The following is a 20,389-nucleotide window of genomic DNA, read 5'->3' on the forward strand; positions in this document are numbered from 1 at the left end:
CTCAGCTCAGTACACAATGGTAAATGAAAGCCTCATGCACCTTCTTCCTTTCCTCTTTGTTTCCCACACGGCAGTGGGCCTATCAATTCAGGAACCAGGGACCATCAGAATCCAATTCACCACTTTCTGCTGCCAATAAGGTGTGTGTTACGGTGGATAATCTTTAAAGCAGGACTCCGAACTGGTTTGTTCCCCTTCGAACCCCTGATGAGAATTGGTATTTCACCCCAGATATACTGAATCAGAATCTACATTTCAACAAGATCCTCAGGTCATTCTTTTGTATAACACATTTCGAGAACAACTGATCTACTAGCAAGGCAATAGGTTTGGTTTTGGTTTGATCTCTTAGTGGTTCTCAGAACTGGTCCCTAACCAGCCGCATTCGCATTGCCTTGCTATGAATGCAAAACCTCAACAGGGGCTCAAGCCTGCAGGAACCAGTTCCAAGCCCTGCTTCAAAGACGAGAAAAGATGACTTAGTTTTCCCACACGGGGAATGTAATGCTTAGAGAGAGAACAAGAATGATTTCAAAGTTCAATTTCTGTAAACCAAGAGGCATTTATCAGGTTAACAAGATCCCAGTCAAAGGAACATAATATGTGAGGCTCATCAGGAAACAGAGTGTGAGATTCTCATTCACAGAAAAAAAAAAAAAAAAAAACGGAAATAATTTTGTCTTCTTCAACGAACTGGGCAACTGGTTATTATCTGGTAAATATAAAGACAGTCCAACCGCGTCAACAATGGTTCAGTTTGTAATCTGAAGGGCCCAGCCTGGACACTTCTGTTCCTGAGCACAAGGAGCTGAATGGCACATAAACTTCTCAGTATGAACTTGAATAAAATGCTCTCTTCTCCTTTAAAGAGGCAGCACTTTAAAAAGCTCAGCTGTTAACCAAAAGGTCAGCAGTTCGAGTCCACCAGCCACTCCTTGGAAACCCTATGGCCCAGTTCTACTCTGTCCTATCAGAATCGACTCGACAGCACTGGGTTTGGTTTTTGGTTTGTCCTTTAAAGAGCACATTCAATTCCTAAAAGAAAGTTTCTTTTACTTGCTCTCATGTGGTAGCACTTCAGCCAACAGATGGCCTGCAGCCAGTGGGCCTTCCGGAAGCTTCGCTGTGATCCTGGGATAGCTCTCCTGCACTCTTGGATTTCACAGAAGCCGTAACATCTCTACGCTTAAGCCCAGATTTTCCAGCCCATCTTTCAGGTGTTTTCATACAGCCCAGACCTTCTTAACGGGAATCCCGGTAGGAGGGAGGGTGTAAAAATCTGTCTTTTAAGCAAATACCCCAGACGATTCAGAGAAAAGTTAACGTCCTCTTTATCTATTTGGACCTTCAATGCTTGCTCCCTCTTCTCAACACCCATAGTATTTGTCACCTGCGCCCATAAATTAACGCTGTTGTTATTGGTTGCCCTCAGGGCGATTCCAACTCATGGTGACCCCATGTATTACAGAGTAGAGCTCCCCCACAGGGTTTTCTTGGCTGTAATCTTTACAGATGCAGGTCACCATGTCTTTCTCCCACAGAGTTGCTTGGTGGGTTTGAACCGCCAACCTTTAGGTTAGCAGCCGAGTGTTTAGCTGCTCGCGCCACCAGGGTTCCTTCCTTGGCTATAATCTTGATGGAAGCAGATCACCACGCCTTTTCTTCTGCCACTAGGTGGGTTGAAACCACCAACCTTTAGGTTTGCAGTTCAGGGCACACCGAATACTGGATTGCAAACTTCATTGTTTTGGGATGGGATGATCACTAACTGAATGCCAGTCACTTTGCATTCATTGTCTTACTCAGTCCTACCAATAACCTGGAAGGCAGGTATCACTGGCCAGTTTTACAGCCAAGGAAACAGACTGGCAGGGTTTATGTGGTCCATGCCGATTCACACAGCCAGTGACTATCAGAGCTGAGATCTGATTATGTGTCTCTTTAGCTTCAGAGCTCATATTCTTTTTCTACCCCTCATTTGACTCCTCCAAAGGAAAGCAGGAAAAAGGCAATTTCAGGCAATATTCCAAATACATTATTTTCTAATTGCTTGCATGCACGTGAGTGTGCGTGTGCACATGTGTGCATATTTTGTGCCTCCAAGTGGATTTCAAGTCTTTTGATGATAGAGCAAAGGGGTCTCATACTTGTTTGCACCAGGGTGGTAGTACTGCCACCAGAAGCCACACTTGGACATCAAGATCATGACCAGCCATTGTTCATACTTGGAGATATTATGAGGACACCATTCACTGTGTCTCAGAGAGTTCTCCGTAGAATTATTTTATTCTCATAACAATGCTGTTAGATAAACATATTCCCTACATTGTTGTTGTTAGGTACCACCGAGTTGGTTCCAACTCATAGTGACCCTACATACAACCAAACGAAACATTGCCAGCGCCTGCACCATTCTCACAATTGTTGCTAAGTTCGTGCCCATTGATGCAGCCATGGTGTCAATCCATCTTGTTGAGGTTCTTCCTCTTTTTCGCTGACCTCCTACTTTACCAAGCATGATGTCCTTCTCCAGGGACTGGTCTCTCCTGATAACATGTCCAGAGGAAGCAAGACAAAGTCTTGCTTCTAAGGAGCATTCTGGCTGGACTTCCTCCAAGACAGATTTGTTCATTTTTCTGGAGTCCATACTAGTCAATATTCTGCTACAGATGAGAAAATAGGGGTTCCAAGGTTGTCCAAAGTCACACAACCCCGTCTTTCTGATGCCGGCTGCTATGTAAGACTTGCCCTACACAAGATTTTGCAAGATCATCTGTCCCAACCCTTTCATTCAACAGATGAGGAAAGAGAAACCCAAACAGGGCAAGTAAATTTTGCAGGGTCACACAGAGCCAGTGGCAGCCCAATTAACCCAGAACTGTAAAGCACAGGTTTAATTCAGTAACTGGGTTCTAACCATTTTTTGACAAGTACGCCGTAACGTGAAGTTGATTTCTTCAAAGGTTATTGTTGTTAATTTTTATATCTATATAATAAAAATTATTTCACTAGTCAAGACCATACCTTCAAATGACTTAGAGTTTCATATTCAAAGCCTGTTGTGGGAAAAATCCATTTCTGATGTTCTTCATTATAGACTTTTAGACTCCAAAGTCAGCTTACTTAAAAGCTTCTCAATCAAAAGAAAGAGAAGAAAGAGTGCGCAGCGTTAGTTATCAGTAAAAAGATAAGAATTTCTTAGTGTTCCTCCCCATTTTTTAAAATTTTTACAAGTGTGATTTTTATAGTTAGAATTTGTTCCACTTCAAGGAAAAGCAAACAAAGGTCCTCATTTTGTGTTCCACTTGAACATAAGCTGCCCCACAAGAATATCAGCTATGGGTGTGCAGGGTCTGGGACACTTCAGCAGAAAGGATTTAGCACAAAGAAAGTGAGTATGAACACAGCAGAATGAGTGGATCGTCCCTATTTTACTGCCATGTGGAGCTACATTTTTCTGACTGGGAGAAAGAAGGAAAGACAAGATTTACAGGTGATTTGGTGTTTACTTTCTCTTAATGTCATTATTTTTACAATCTGCTAAAGAAATAAAGTTGGATAATGATGCAAAAAACACCCAAAACAACGGGACTGAAATCAATGGCTTCTGCCGTTAGGGCGATGAATGAACGTCAAGCTATCCCCATTGAAAAGTAAGGATCACTTGAATGAACATATCCCTTATAAACCCCAAAGATGAGGAAAGAGAAAGCCCTGGAGGCAATGGTTCAGTAGCTTCCAAAAACTGGACAGAACAACAGGTGATGAAGCGGACGTGGTCAGCGCCTCAACCTTCCCCAGCACAGTGGAAATAAATTGGGTAGTTAACAGCCAACACTCATCGGCCACTTTTAGAGTTCAAAGGTGGTCACCTAAGCCATCTCTCCTGGCCACCGATATACACAAATAACTCACTGGGAAACGCTTCCCTACATTATATTGCTGATAAAAGATTTTAAAAAATAAATAACTGGTGGTTGTTGAGGAAGGAGTATCAGAACAGAATGCCAACCAACACCCACCAAGGCTTTCATTAAATAGTGGAGTTTGCGTTCTGGGCAGAAGGGAGAAGGAAGGTTTCTGAACAACAGGAAACAAACACGGAAGAAGCGCAGGAAACCACCTGGATTCTGGACAAGAAAATACAGCTAACACCGCAGTGCCATCTGTATTTGTTGCCTGCCTTCCTTGAGCTAAGTGGCATGGATGTTTAGATGAAATTACTGGGTTGGATTTTCCAGCGCTATGAATTCACCCCAATCCTCCCCACACATACGTCTTGCTTGTCCTTTGGCCAAATATGAAACAGGCAAAAGTTTGAAACATGTGTGGCACTATGATTTACTCAGCAAGAGTAATTAGGCAATAGCTCTCAGAATCACTCAGCCCATCTCCCCCGTTTCCTTGTACAGCACATGCCACAGACTCTTTAATTCTAGGGGGGTGGCGGGAAATAATCAGTGATTTGCATTTTCCTATAGCCCACCACGTGACGTGGTTGCCCAGGTGGTGAACTGGTGGACACCCTCCCTGGCTTTTCCAAAGGAGAGTGACACCTAGTGGCTCATGATGATTGTGCCTGTCTGGGGAACAGAGAAGATTAAAAACAGGGCTTCCAACCTGTTCCTTCCAGTTCAAAGCCTGGCTGAGAATCGGCATTTCTAATAAGCTCCCAGGCGATGCTCAGGCGGCTGGTTAGGGACCAATTCTGAGAACCACTAGTACAGCAGTGGGTCTCAGAATTTATTATACATAAGAATCACCTGATGATCTTGTTACACTGTAGATTCTGATTCAGTATATCTGAGGTGGAAATGCAAATTCATAGCAGGGGTTCAAACTGGTTTGTCTGGATAAAAAACCCAGAGGCGGTTCATCTTGCTAGGTAAGAGCTCTCAGAAGACACCAGGAGGAAGCCATCAGTAAAACAAACCATTTCAGAAAAACAAAGCAAACGAAATCATGCTATACCACGGCCCTGTGTCAAGAACCGGAATCATTCTAAGAATGAAAAATTCTACTTGTCCATTTCCCTTTCTTTTGCATGAAACCCATGTGTTTAACATGACAGGCATTTCATTTTTCCTGGGAGTAAATCAGAAGTCTTCAACCTAATGGCAAGTTGAATCATTGCTGGAGCAGAAAAAGAAATCCCACGCCTGGTTGAATACACTGATAGACCCAACAGTAGTAATTTCTCAAGCCATCCCAGCTCAAAAGGACTCTGTAAATCTTGGAGAGTCTTGAAAACAAGACTTACCTTTTTCCAGAACAGTTTGCCCAGAGGTGAAGAGGTGGGTCCTGCTTTCTCCTTGCCACCTTCCTTTGCTGTCTCAGCCGATGCTGCAGACGGCACGTGACCCGGGGGGTTGCAGCTTTTAGGATTCCTGGCTGCCCCTTGGGCCTCCTGAGGTATGAAGTTGGCCTTGTCTGACTTGGGGTCAGCCAAAGCAGGGGGTGACTTTTCAGCACCCTACAGTGTTAGATATATATGAAGGAAAAAAATTCAAAATGATCTCAAGAATTCAAAACTGAAAGATCACTTTTTAAAAAAATAAACATGGGTTGTGGTTACGTGTGATGTTGATTGTCTTCTTTGTAATTTTCTGCATTTTCCAAACGTTCTACTATGAACATGGATGTGTTAAAATCTTGGAGAAAAAAAAAAAGTCAAGATATTTTTCCTTTGGAAAAAAATTTTTTTTTTTTTTTTTTACTATGTTCATGTAAATAATTAGTTAGCAATGAAGGTGATGTTCAGAGCCACTTTGCTGTTAGAAGATAGCATTCTTATCTAGCCCACTGGTCTCCAAGCAGTTTTGATCACGTCCCCAGCAGTACAAACATTTTGAACATGCACCCCAATAGATGCATATTCGTTTATTAGGTGTTATAAGCATGCACTGATTATCTAAAGTAGAGTTAAAGAAGGGTTGAGATAAATATAACTTAAAATAGAAGTTCTGAACTTTTCTTCCTACATTCCATTTTGGAGATCACCGTTGTAGGCTCAAAGTAAACATGTGAAACCTTTGAAAGCCATAACTCGACAGGACTGCCTTGTTTTTCCGGGTCTGAGAAGTTTTCTACCTTTGACAGGGTGCAGTTTACCACTTTTCAATCACTGGTTTTAGTGGAAAATATTTGAGCTCTCTTTCTCTGACAGGTTTCCGCCTTGCACAGGTTCTGGCTTTCGCAGGTTTTACTGTATAAGACAGCTAGCCTGGAACTCAGGGAAGGCGTGTGAATTGGAAGAGCATCACAAACCCCATTTCTTTACTTAGATCCAGCCCCCGACATCCCACAATTAGCACTTCTTTAATTAAGTGCTATTCATGCAATTCATGTGGTCCCTAGTCTCTCTCTCTTTCAGTCTCTCTCTCTCCCTTTCGGTCTCTCTCTCCCTTTCGGTCTCTCTCTCCCTTTCGGTCTCTCTCCCTTTCGGTCTCTCTCTCCCTTTCGGTCTCTCTCTTTCTCCTCTCTCCTCTCCCTTTCTCCCTCCCTCCCTCCCTCCTCCCCCCCAGGCCATGCTGAGATCCAAGTCTGACATCTGACATCCCATATCTTTTAGTGACCACGCTGTTAATTGCTCTGCTACCTCCTGAGTCCTGGCATAAAGAAAGGTGTGGGAGAACTATAGTTGAAATTTGTATTAACATGAGTAAATATTAGCATTAAAAAATTTAACACTAGGTTCCTCTTACCAAACCTCTTTGTCTTAAGCATTTTTGTTTTTTACAATGTTTGCTCCAGGGGCCTATGACTCAGTTCCTGGAAATTCCCAGGGATGTCAGCTCTTTGACTACATTTTCTTACTAAAGGGTGGGGAAAAAACCTGGCAGTAAAAATGGGGTGTGGACAAGTTCAGGAAGTTCCATAGTATTTCTGATGCTGGAAAGAGTCATAGAGACCTGGTCCAATGGCTGCAATTTCACAAATGGAGAGATTGAGGCCATGCTCTGCCCAACATTAAGTGGCACGACCTAACTCCAGCCTGGATTCGTGGCTCCTATCTAGCGAGCTTTCTACCACAACACTTTGCCTCTCCAAAGGGTGTTTGAAATAACACAAAATTTGATAAAACATAGTATCTTCTGTATTAACTTTTTTTAGTAATAAGCAGGACTCGTTTACTGAGCAGACTCTGAGTTCGAATCAGCAGTTAAAGGGCCAAAGTATAGAAATGACTTTTGTGATAGGTGAAAATTAAAGGAGAATGACAGTTTCATTTAAAAGAGTACAAAACTGCACAGTGCTTGAATTTAAAATAACTTCTGCATTTTATAGACCGTGAAGTCCAAATGACCTATGCCAAATCCTCATTATCAACATGGTTAGGTTCCAAAGACCAGGTCATTATGCAGAAATAGCGAATGACCACATCAGATAATAAAAAGGAAAGTGTTTACATCATTACACTACTGCCAAACTGCTGAGAAGTATGGCCCAGCCAAGCTGACACATAACCATAACCATCACAGCCAGCGTTACTCGCTCCTGGCACCTCGGCATTTGTTACTGCCAGGCATAAGTCTTCAACATGCAAAACAGTAGGATAGAAGATTTTTCACTATTGTCACAAACGGAAGTGTCAGACAATGAGATGGTTGATAAATGAGGAGCAGGTGTAGTTCATGAAGTTCTGTGTTACTGTATGTTCCAAATGGTCTTGGGCACCTGGTGCTGTTTTAGCCCTAAATGGTGATTAAAGGGGACTGCCTAAAGGGTAAGTACCTTTTTTTTCAGAAAACATGAAAAAGAAAGTAGTATTTATTCATTTACTTACCCTTCCTCCCCACAAAAATGCACTGAGTGCTTTCTATGAGCCACAATGTATACTAAATGCTAGGGCTTCATGTGTCCTAATGGACTTTGGAGCCCTGGTGGTGCAGTGGTTAAGAGCTTGACTGCTAACCAAAAGGTCGGCAGTTCGAATCCACCAGCCGTACTTTGGAAACACTGGGGCAGTTCTACTGTGTCCTATAGGGTTGCTATGAGTCAGAATCGACTTGCTGGCAACAGATATAATGGCGTTTACTATCCACTAGGAGAGATAGCTATTAAACAAATAATTCCGCAAATAAACATAGAATTTCAACCGTGATAAGTGCTACTGAGGGAGAGAGAGAGGGCTTGGTAGTTTTTTTTTTTTTTTAAAAAGCTGAAATAGGGAAGTAGATCCAGTCCTGACAATCAAGGGAGGTTTTGCTGAGAAAGGACGATTGTGCTATGATCCAAAAGATGACTGGAAATAGACTGGGGAGGGTGGAGGGAGTGTTTTGTGCCCAGGGAACAGCGAACTCTATGGCTCTCTGGCAAGAGGAAGCGTGGCCTGGGAAGGAGGCAGAAAAAGTGAGGCGTGGTCCAGCATGGGTGCCTCCCTAACATCAACCTCCACCTTCTGCTTTCCTGGGAGAATCCCCATTTGTTCAGGGATTCACTTCAGACAATGTGCTCGGGCATTGGGACTGGCTCCATTTCTGTCTCTGGCTTAGGCCAATCATCAGTCCTGCCAATGGCATTGGAATAGAGGCTGGATTATTTTATGACCCCATGCCGCTTTGACTTAATTCTGTTGCTTGGCTTTTTATACTTTAGAGGCTAAGCATCTGTCCAGCTTATAAAAAAAAAAAATGCACTCAGCCTTCTCACCCAAAGCCACGCTGGGGTGAGAAAAAAAGTCTCCAGATGCCGAAATTCTAGAATTTTTTCTGGATAGGTCCAGTTTACCAAATCCTTCTGGTTTGGCTGGTTTCCACATGCCATTTCACCCCCTCCCCCATCTTCCTTTCTCTGCCTCCTCCACTTGGACCACAGTCTCTTTTTCAAGATGAAATTTCCAGCCTTTAACTTTGATTTAATAGTAACGCTGTTCCCAGCTCTTGAATGCCCTAACAACAGCCCTGTGAGGAAGGAACTAGTTATGCCTACTTCACAGATAAGGAAATTCGAGTTCTTCATGGTTAAATAACTCATATGTGGTCATACAAATAAGGGTGCAGAGTTGACATTTGGCTCAAGGGAGGTGGATTCCAAAATCAGGCTCTTAATACTCACTGCCTTGGAGTCGATTCTGACTCATAGTGACTCTCTAGGATGGGGTCATATTGACCCTGCTCCTAGGGTTTCCAAGGAGCGGCTGGTGGATTCCAACTGCCTGCCTGTTGGCTAGCAGCCTGAGCTCTTGACCACTTGGCCACCAGAGCTCATAAACACTCTATACCCCACTGTTTCCAGTGAACCAGAGTGTCCTCCCCCAGCTCTATTCTACCATCAACGGTAGGATCATTTCCACAACGCATTTTCAACAAGGGCAGTATCACCCCTTGAAACTTGGTTCTTGGTGTGGGAGTATGAAAAAATAGCTTAACTATTCAAAGGGTCTGTGGCCCTGCAACATGTCATATCTGTGGTACTGAAATTTCCCAGTGGTATCAGGGAGGGCAATTAGCAAAAAATGTCTAAAAGGTCTTCATGGTGGATGCCATATTGAAGAAATGTTGAGGTCTACACCTACCAGTTTTACTGAGTAATAGCCACTTCTGTCTACAGTGGTCAGAGGCCCTGAGACCCTTGCAAAATATTTCAAGGGTCTATCTCATCTCTATTATATTTATAATAATATAATACCTCTATTATTGTTAGGTGTTATCGAGTGGATTCTGCTGACTCATAGCGGCCCCATGTGATAGAGTAGAACTGGCCCACAGGATTTTTCAGGCTGTAATCTTTATGGGAGCAGATGGCCAGGTCTTCCTCCCATGGAGCCACTGGGTGCTTTTGAATCGCCAACCTTTTGGTTAGCAGCTGAGTGCTTAACTTTGTGCCACTGGGCTCTGTGTAATTATTTGTTGAAAGTATACCTCCCTTTCTAGACTGTGAGCTCTGTGAAGGTAAGAACCGTTACACTTTGGTCCCCCTTATATTCCTAGCTCCCACAGGGCACAGCATCTGGCATAAAATAAGTATTAAATGAATAATTATAGGGAGGCAACCAGAGAGAGATACCCATGAAGTATCCTGTCAGGTCATGTTTCCACCTATTCGCTCCTTACTTGGCTACAGAGTCACAATCAGAAGTCGTTTAGCCTTTTCCTCTTTCCCTGCCCACACCTCTCCTTACTTCCCAGAGAGGTTCCCCAGATGGCATCCTACCAGAGTCAACTGGCTTAATACTCTTTATCTGAAGTACAGAGACAACAAAATTCTATCCGTGTTATTAGAGACAATCCCAGGAATAGGGTTGCCAGATTCAGCAAATAAAAATACAGGTTGTCCAGTTAAATTTGAATTTCAGGTAAAAGATGAATAATCTTTTAGTATAAGTATGTCCCAAACATTGCATGGGACATACTTATATTTATACTAAAAAAAAAAAAGACTCGTTTGTCCAAAATTTGAATTTAACTGGGTGTTCTGTATTTTATCTGGCACTGCTACCCATGAAATCCTAACGTATCGGATTTGGAGACCGTGTATCAACAGGCCTTACCTTCTTCCATCATAAATTTTCATCTTGTCTTTGCGTTTGGGTTGTGGGAGAGGGGCGCGTTTGTAGGATGAAGCATTACACAGAGAACTGAAAAGCAATGAATGTGCGGCAGAGCTTATGAATCAATGAGCCAGCTCAGCTGCTAACCTTCTAGCTGCCTTGCAGAGAGGGTAGGCATTGCGAAAACCCAAGTGGGGACAGGAGCATTTCTGGTCATGCCAAGAACATTTCAAAACAATGCCTGGCCTTGTGTACATGTTGTTGTCAAATGCAGGAGGACATGTGAAAAGTATCATTCCACAGGCAACCCATGTGATTAAGCCAAGGAAAAGAGATTCAGATTCACCAGAGGAAAGCTGACACTTTTATTTATAACAATAGACCTACCTCATTATGTCATCTTACCCCTCCACCACTTTTTAAACTAACAAAATTCTTTTTATAAAATTCTTTTTATAGAGAGGGAAAATGGGATGTAGAGAAGTGAACCTAGTATTTAGCCAGAATTAGTACCCATTGGATTTTTCTCGGTAAAAACAGAAGAGAGGGTTTTAACTTTGAATTGGCTTGGATTCCCCTTTTTCTGTCCTAGGTTACAACCACATGCAGGGACTGAGGGTAAATATCACACCTGTAATTGTGTAACAGGAAGCCCTGCTGGTGTAGTGGTTAAGAGCCCCGGCTGCAAACTAAAAGGTTGGCAGTTAAAATCCACCAGGCGCTCTTTGGAAACTCTATGGGGCCGTTCTACTCTGCCCTATAGGGTCGCTATGAGTCAGAATAGACTCGATGGCAGTGGGTTTGGTTTTTTGATTTTTGGAATCACATAACACAGTCCACTGATAGAATCTGGTTGGCCCGTTTTAATGGCTCTATTTTCCTAACTTTGCGGATGACAATAAACAAAAGAGGAAAAGAAAACCTGTCCCGGTTGTTGTTGGATGCCATTGAATCGATTCCAACTCATAGTGACCCCATGTGACAGAGTAGAACTGCCAGAGCCCCTGGGTGGGCTCGATCCACCGACCTTTCAATTAGCAGCCGCACGCTTAACTGTTGTGCGGCCAGCCAGGGATCCTCAGGGGTAAAAGTGAATCAGTTCTACCAAATTGCTGCATAAATGAGAATTCAGAACTGCTGGGATTCATCCCCTTACTTTAATTCACATTCACGTAAAAAACAGGTTGAATGTAACTCAAGGCAAAATGCTCAAGTCCTTGAGTCTGTCTTAGAGTCCCTGAAAGGGATGCTTCTTGCCCATATTCCCAGTTTCCAAGAAGCCAATCTTTCCCCAAAATGCACCTTCATGGCAGGACACGAGGCCAATGATTTTGGGAAGCCCTGGGAAGGACAACATTGAGCTTGGGTGGTCCACTTACAGGCGGGAAGAGATTCCGCAGATGTGGAACTTCGTAGTGCATGAAACAAATGCCTTAATGAGATGCAGATCTCGGGGGGAAGTCATAAACTTCTTAAACTTTCAAGGCCCCCTACTCACAAAAGCTCCACGTGGGAGTTAAGCTAGCTAGATCTCCTTTGTATGACATGTTTAACTAGCAGCTACCAAACTGTCTTCCCAGCTACCAAACTGTCTTCCACATACAGTAGTACCACTCTTTTATTCCCCTGTCCCCCATTGCAATATCTATTGCTCTACCTTCTCCCCCTCATTAGAGAACAAAATAAGTCTATATGGAAACCAAAGGGTGGCTTCATAACATAGTTTGTTTACGCAAATATAGATTCAGCTACGAGAACTTTCTGCTAAGTTTTTATTTGCATACACAATCCTGTATCTATAATATCCAGCTGGGGAAGTTTCTTAATAAGTTGATTCGACTTAGTAAAGAATGGATGAGATTTTCAACAAATTTCCAAGCAGACTGGCTCAATTCAGGGGCCCTTTTAATTGATGCTTTCAAATCAGCCGTGGCATCTTCTAAGACACTGGAGGGGTGATAGCATCCCAAACTGCCTTCTGTGTTGTTCCGGCTTCTCAAGCACCCTGAGATATCACTTGCTCTGCCTTCAGTCATTGCTTTTTTGTTTGTTTGCTGGTTTGTCCCTGCTTGGGCATTTATTTAGGTTCAGTATAAGCATAATTAGCACTGAGGACGGGTGGAATAGACCACAGAACAAGACAATTGTTATCTTGAGGTTAGAAGAGCATTTCCCAAAGTGTGGGAAGCATACCCAAATCAGCGATGATTTTAGGTGGTGCAGAGATACGACATTAAATAGCATTTAAATAGTGAAAACACGGTTCCTTTGTCAATTCTCATCTAATCCTTCTAAAAGCATTTGGGACTAAGTCTCAGCCTAATCACCTTTTAATAAAGAGGGAGTGGGCATTAGACCCAAGGCCTGAGACAACAAGGTAGCTAGAATGCAATGTGTTTCTTTTTATTCATTATTTGGTTTTAATACAAATAAATAACAACTAAAAAGAAATACTAACATTAAGAATATTATTGAAATTCAGCAAATATCTCATTTATGACCTAAAATTTTTGCATACTAATCAAAGATATTACACCTTACAATTCACAATCTGTTTCATGGTTTTAAATTTTAATCACAAATAAATTCCCAATATTCACATACAATGACAGAATCATACTAACTCTTGCTTCTTTGGTGTAGTATCCTTTTTTTTTTTTTTTTAATTAGCCCTACTAATTGTTTCTTTTCTTTTATGAAAAACAATTCTGGATTTCCAAGTATGGGTAATATAAAGTTTCCTTTTAAGGTAAATTTAACCAGGAAATGGGTCAATTTAAGGGAAAACATCCCATAAGTAATAGTATATCTGGCAAAAATGGTGAAGATGGTATGCAAACAACTGACATTTGGGAAACACTGGGTTAGAAGAATAATTTCAGAACCCTGGTCCACACTAGGAAGAAGCCAGTCTGAGGTGTTTACAACTATGGGGACTTAGAAAATCACTGAAGTTTGATTCACATCACCTTTGCCAGTTGCCATTGAGTCAATCCAACTCATGGCGACTCCATGGGTGTCAGAGTAGAACAGGGCTCCACAGAGCTTTCAACGGTTGGTTTTCTGGAAGTAGATCACCAGGCCTTTCTCTCAAGGTGCCTCTAGGTGGACTTGAACCTCCAACCTTTCGGTTAGCAGCAGAATACATTAACTGTTCGCACCACCAGAGACTCCTTGAACTCCCCTTTCATGCTGTCAGTCACCCAAGACTCTTTCTTCATTGAAGCAGAGCTGGGTGGCTGGAGAACGGGCTCATGTATTACGTGGTGAAGACCAGGGTTCTTTTTTTCCTTCTAGTACAACAAGATACTACAACAAGATACAGACCTTATGCCTAAAGAACCTTCTAAAGGCAAGTCCTAGCCTGGGGCTATCCAGGTGCTTTTTCTTGGTGCCTTTTGCCTGGCTCTCTGATGTCTTCTGACCAGCTTGTCCGTCACAGATACTCTCAGCTTTGGATGCCTTTCGGGCAACAGCAGTCGCAGCTTACAATTTGTTTTTAAACAAAACCCTTTTTTAAATTTTTTTTCTGTTGTTTCGAGGTACATTAACAGACTTTGTCAATCAATTGACACCATATGACTGTTTATCTTTTTTAAACCCTCAGAGACAATTCGCTAAAGAGAACATTCATGGACGATTCCAGGTACATACTAATTTTCAACAGGGCGACCTATTTAAATGACCCAGATTAACTCAACTGCATTTGCTAAAGAGAACAACAGGACATTTAAGCTCTGCTCACATGCCATAAATTATTCAGGTGAAAACAGGGGGAAAAAAAGCAGCCCATACTGATAGTTTAAATATCCAAAAGCTCTTGTGAATTTGGAAAAGAAACAATACTTAAAGACCAAGGATTTATTTTTAGATCCTGGAATCAAGGCCAATACTGCTGCTAATGACTTTCATTGTCAAGCTAATCTCCTTTTATTAAATATAAGAAACGTAGTACCAGCAGCAAAAATTTCAGCTGATATTCCAGGCCAAGGAAGTTTCTAGTGTGAACCAGTTCACTGAGACAAAGTGGGCTGAGACTGGGACCAAAATAGCCCACTTATAACCACTCAAAAGTGCTGACCCAAATTACAAACAGCAGAGAGTGTGTCATGGGCTCCTAGAGTGCAAACATACCCCCCGGGACAGATGGGAAGATGGTCCAACAGTGCAGACATTTCAAAAGCACAAATCTAAGAACTTCAATAGAGAAGATGTGAAAAAGATAAGGTATGAGAACCAGGTTTGCAGAAAAGAGGTCTCCTTGTGACAACAACCTACATTCATACCCTCTTTGGAGACCCAGCTCCACTAACGGTGCTGTCTGTGAGATGCGTTCAGCTGGGACCACATTCTGGATCAAGGAAGAGTCTAGTCGAAGGGAGGAAGTGTATCTCTCGGGAAGCCACACGACACACCCACGTACCCCGCTGTGTAAAGGCTGTTATGCTGACCGTGCGGCTTCAAGCAATGCAGCACACTGACCCAAAAGAGAAACTTTTAACTCAATCATTCAATGAACTGGCTCTTAGCGGCTCTGTAGCAAATAGATCATTTTATAGAAAAAATGCATTTGCATGACTAGGATATATGTATATGTTTTCTTACTAGAAGAAGAAAATCCTACTGAACCAATCAATAAAATACAAATACTGTATGTATAGTGAAGCCTGTGAGAGCCGGAGCTTGACGGGTCTGCCTTGTTTTCCTGGGTCTTGTAAGTTTTCTGCCTTTGACAGGGTGGAGTTTTACCACTTTTCTATCACTCGTTTTAGTGGAAAATATTTGCATTTTCCTTCTCTGATAGGTTTCCGCCTTACACAGGTGCCAGCTTTCGCAGGTGTTACTGTAATTAACAAATGACGTTTAGCCCGTTTTTGCACATGATGGTAGAAATGAGGATCACCTGCATTTGAATAGAGCTCTCTGGCTTACAAGGCATTGTCACACCTTCACTCAACCCTGGGGTTGGGTAGGTAGAATTTTTATTGTACTCATTTTACAGATGCTTTGGATTAAAAAAAAAAAAAAAAAATTTTTTTTTTTTTTTTGAATTTACTTGGATTCAGGCAGGGTAGGACTGCACAGCTATCAAGTAACAGAACTGGAGCTTAAATGCAGGTCTCAGAGACAAAATTTAGACTCTTACACAACTTAGCTGCTGCAAATATGGGTGGCAGATGTATTGGCTGGCAACCCCATTTATTTAGTCCCAAGTGTCTTCCAAAGCACTTTCAGCTATGAAAAGAAGGATGCAGGCCACTTAGCTGTCACCAAGTTAAATGTTCTTCATGGTTCCCATGAAATTTAAACCATGTGTTCCATTAGAGGTCATGGGTCCCATCATGTGAAAGGGAAAACATCTTTGGAAAGTAGTTTTTCCAAATCAAATTTATTTTGAGGAGAATTGCTTGCATTTCTAGAGTAGTGAAAAAATCTACTCCCTCTCAAATCTACACGTGTTGCCGTCAAGTTGATTCTGACTCATAGTGACCTTAAAGGACAGAATAGAACTGCCCCCTAGGGTTTCCAAGGCTGTAATCTTTACGGATGCAGACTGCCCCATCTTTCTCCCACGGAGTGGCTGGTGGGCTCAAACTGCCGACCTTTTGATTAGCAGCCAAGCGCTTAACCGCCACGCCACCAGCGCTCCTACGCTGTCTAGGGCATCCTTGCTCTTCTACATCTTCCTTCATTGGGCAGATGTCCAGCGGAGGCTGCTTTATCTCACCAAACAATTGCATTTGTAGTGAAGGGTTATTTTTTCAAATTATGTGAAAAACACCAAAAATATAGCAGCTTTCTGCTACTTTAATTCAAGTCTCACCTCCTTCCCATTTCCAGTATTAATTTTTACTACATGCCCTGGGTCTCTCTACACACAACTAAGAATAATAAGGTGATGATATGATTATTAGTACTCTCTTTTTTCTTCTTATTCTAGATAAGAAATTGGTTATTGTGACATTATTTAGACAAAATTGATGTACATTTCAAGCTTCCTCCTAAAATTTTCATTAAAATACCATTAATGTAAATAAAACATTTAAAAGACAAACAGCAATATTAAACCTCTAAATAAGTATGTAGATATATAAAATCCAAGACAAAAGCAAGCAAGTGAAAACCCAAACTGAATTCTATGCACGAACACAAACATATACACACTTCACCTACCGTGTCTTCAGGGTCTTTCTTTGTTTCAGCTTTGTTAGGTGAAACCTTAAAAGTTTGAGAAAACCAAAGTTAAAAATCATAGTTCCTTAGGGTGATTTTTAGTTCATAGTTCACTATAAAGATAAAGAATGAAATGAGAAGTCCAGTCAGATTGGTAGAAACCCAAGGACTTATGGGTAATACCTAAGTATACAAAAGGTAACATTTAGGTAACAAAATTCATTATTTTACAAGGAAATGCATCAGATCTTACACACTCACCAAGAGTGTGACCACATCTAAAATTATCCCCCTGGAAGGCCACATACTCTCCATGGAGTTTACCGTTACTCCAAACAGATGCACTAACTTTTGGAGTGTGGCACATTTTATTGACTTTTTGTTGGTTAGTTTTATCTTTTGACTTGATATTTGGAAATAGCTTGAACATATTTGGAGCTGCCTATTTAATTACACATTCTCTCATTCCATCCTTTCTGCATATCTGGCTTGTATCAGGCCACAGGTTCTCAGGAATCGACAACGAGCAAGTGAAAGAAGACATGGTTCCTGCTCCCATCTGATTAAAATGGTAGACTTAGATGTAGCAATATAGAAAGTGATTTCTACAAAGTGTTTTATCTGTCATTTTAGTCGCAAAACTGCTTTGATAGGTCAATAACATAAGGAGGGATTTTCCAATTACTTTTATGATCAATGACCATAAAACATCATCCAATTCCAGTAGAATTCCATTATGACACAACTCGTGTTACACAGTTGTTACATGTTACATACACCCACTGTTCACATCATGGTTCCCAACACCAGTGGCTCCTTCACTGAAAACCTGATGTAAAACCATTCTCCAAAGAAGCGTACCTTGTTCTAGTTCTACAGTGTTCCAGCTACGTCACGATGCTTACCCATTCAGTGCAGTATCACTCAAATATACAATATTCTTAGCTCAGAACTTTTGAGCAATAGAGTTGAGAAAACAGGAAAAGAAACTACTTACCAGAGTTTTAAAGAAACTCATGATGGAATTATTATTCTCTGTTGTATTTGTGGTCTGGGGGTTCTCCTTTGCAATCTCCAATTCTTCTGGGGCCTCCGGGACAGAAGAGCTCCAAGTTGTGATTTCCTGTCCTTCTTTTGCCTTGCTGTCAACTAGGTCCTAGGAGCAAAACAGAGTTTTCACAGTTGCAACTAGTTGAGTGTGGACTCTCAAAGTTATTTTTGCTTCACACCCCTTCCTCCTTTACCCCCTAATTCCAGCCATACTTCTTCTGCCCACGGGCATGCAGAACAATCAGGAACTTATAAGAACCTCTCTTCCTTCCCCTCCCCCTCTTTCTAACATATTCGGCATTTGCAGTTGGTTGGAGGGACATTGTTCGGAGCCACGGGTAACAAACGCAGCAGTGCCTGTTGCACTGCAAACAAAAACCCCTTTCTCCTCATTTTGCAAAGAGGTTGTGTAAGACGCCAATATTTTCCATCGCTGTGGCCTCCTTGTCTAATGATTTGTGCTTTATCCCCAGAGATACCTCTATTTGTTTTCCCACAATCCCCATAGTGGTGAATTATTGCAACTAAAAAAAAAAAACAAAAAATGTGAGATTGCTTTAAAATAATAATTCTGCTTTCATGAGCCAGGAGTTTATCAGTGTGAAGAATATGATATGGGGACAGAGACTGTCCTCTGTGTTCTGAGTCTGTCCTCCTTTCCCCATCTCTACCCCCATGACTCTGGGCCAAACCACTGTCATCTCTCAAGACAGGAACAGCCTCCTGTCCTGTCCCTTGGGACCTTGCTGCCCTTCAATGCATTCTTTATTCAGCAGATCCCATCTTCACAGTACTTCACACCCCGCATTGGCCTCCCATTGCCTTAGGATCAAGTCCAAACTCCAGTACAAGGTTTCCAAGGTCTTTCAGTGACAAGCGAGGAAAGAGGCAGATATTAAGCAAGTCAACAAAAATGTTGTAAAGAGCTAAGATGGAAAAGGGCAAGGCCCTTGGAAATGAGGATGGCGTGATTTCGTCTCATGTACTTTGGATATGTCATCAGGAGGGACCAGTCCCTGGAGAAGGACATCATGCTTGGTAATGTAGAGGGTCAGTGAAAAAGAGGAAGACCCTTGACGAGATGGATTGACACAGTGGCTGCAACAATGGGCTCAAACATAGCAATGATTGTGGGGATGGCGCAAGACCAAGCACGTTTCGTTCTGTTGTGCATAGGGTCGCTGCGAGTTAGAACCGACTCGACGGCACCTAACAACAATAGTATAGTAGAGGTGTTAACAAGGAAAGGGGGCCTTAAGTGAATGGTTAGGGACGACCTCTTTGAAGAGGAGATATTTAAGACCTGAAGGGTACATGGAAATTACCCAAAGGTGTACAAGACGGGAAGAATGTTCCAGACAGAAAGCTCCGAGATTGGAAATAACTTGTGGTATGCATGAGAAACTCAAAGAAAGGTGGCTAGAAAGAATGATGTGAAGCAGACAATGACACAGATAGGCTGGATTCGTCCTCATGTGGCCTAGAAAGGTTCTGAGCACATGGTTGCCTTCAAGAATAATTGCCCAGGAAAGATGAATTGGAAGACCTACAATGTATATAAAGGAGCCCTGGTGGCACAGTGGTTAAGTATACAGCTGCTGCCCAAAAGGCCAGCAGTTTGAACCCATCAGCAGCTTTGCTGGAGAAAAGACCTGGTGATTTGCTTCTGTACAGACTGTTGTTGTGTGTATCAAGTTGATTCCTATTCATAGCGACCCTAGGAGTCACTATGAGCCATATGGATTATAGCCTAGGAAATCCTATAAGGCAGTTTTACTCTGTCCTACAGGGCCACTATGAGTTGGAGTCAACAGCACAAAAGAACAACAATATATGTGATTTCTAAATAGCTCATGTACCCCAGTGGGGTGGTGCTGGTGCTGGTTGTGGGTGAGGATAAAAAAACAAGACAAAACTGTTGCCATTGAGCAGCACTGTGCCATAGGGCTTCCAAGGCTGTAAATCTTTACTACAGCAGACTGCCACATCTTTCTCCCACAGAGCGGCTGGTGAGTTTGAACCACCAACCTTTCTGTTAGCAGCCAGCCACTTAACCACTGATCCACCAGGGCTCCTTGGGTGAAGACAGGGGAAAAAAAACAGAGAATTACATAGAGTTCAATTAACAATGAGAAATGGGCTTCTTCTGATCTGGCTTTTGAGCCCCTGGATTTAATTTTTATAATGTTGAATTTCTACTGCTTACATGACACAAGTTTGGCTAAGCTGATACTCATAAAACTATACCTGGAAGTTACCTAGGCACTAGATATTCATAGTCTATGAAAAAGTCAATAACTTAAAAAAAAAAAAAATTTAGTTTAGTTTTTGTTGAAAACATACACAGCAGAACATACATCATTTCAATAATTTCTAGATGTACAATTCAGTGACATTGATGACATTCTCTGAGTTGTGCAACCCTCCTCACCCCCTCCTTTTCTGAGTTGTTCCTCCTCTATTAACATAAACTCACTGCCCCCTATCTAATCTTTTGAGTTGCTGTTGCCAATATGATCGCATGTAGATAGTTCTTTAAGTCAATGAGTACTTTTAACAGCTTTATTGGGGTGTAATTGACATACAATTTCCAAAGTCCTTGACGTGGAGTAGACGCTCAAGCATTTGTCGAATGGAAAATGAAGAATGAGTAGTTTCTTTCCCCCATGTCCT

General features: G+C 42.0%; 1 protein-coding gene across 1 annotated transcript in view; it reads right to left on the bottom strand.

Moving 5' to 3' along the window:
* BCAS1 (brain enriched myelin associated protein 1) overlaps positions 1-20,389 on the bottom strand; it is a 107,654-nt gene that overhangs the window by 34,728 nt on the left and 52,537 nt on the right. Inside the window, exons 4-7 of the mRNA XM_064276230.1 lie at positions 17,664-17,822; positions 16,667-16,711; positions 13,820-13,954; positions 5,261-5,473 (exon numbers count right to left, since the gene is read on the bottom strand). Of these exons, the coding sequence (XP_064132300.1) occupies positions 5,261-5,473; positions 13,820-13,954; positions 16,667-16,711; positions 17,664-17,822 (552 nt within the window). The remainder of the gene's footprint in view (positions 1-5,260; positions 5,474-13,819; positions 13,955-16,666; positions 16,712-17,663; positions 17,823-20,389) is intronic.

Source organism: Loxodonta africana, chromosome 24 (assembly GCF_030014295.1).
Source record: "Loxodonta africana isolate mLoxAfr1 chromosome 24, mLoxAfr1.hap2, whole genome shotgun sequence".
NCBI classification, from domain to species: domain Eukaryota; kingdom Metazoa; phylum Chordata; class Mammalia; order Proboscidea; family Elephantidae; genus Loxodonta; species Loxodonta africana.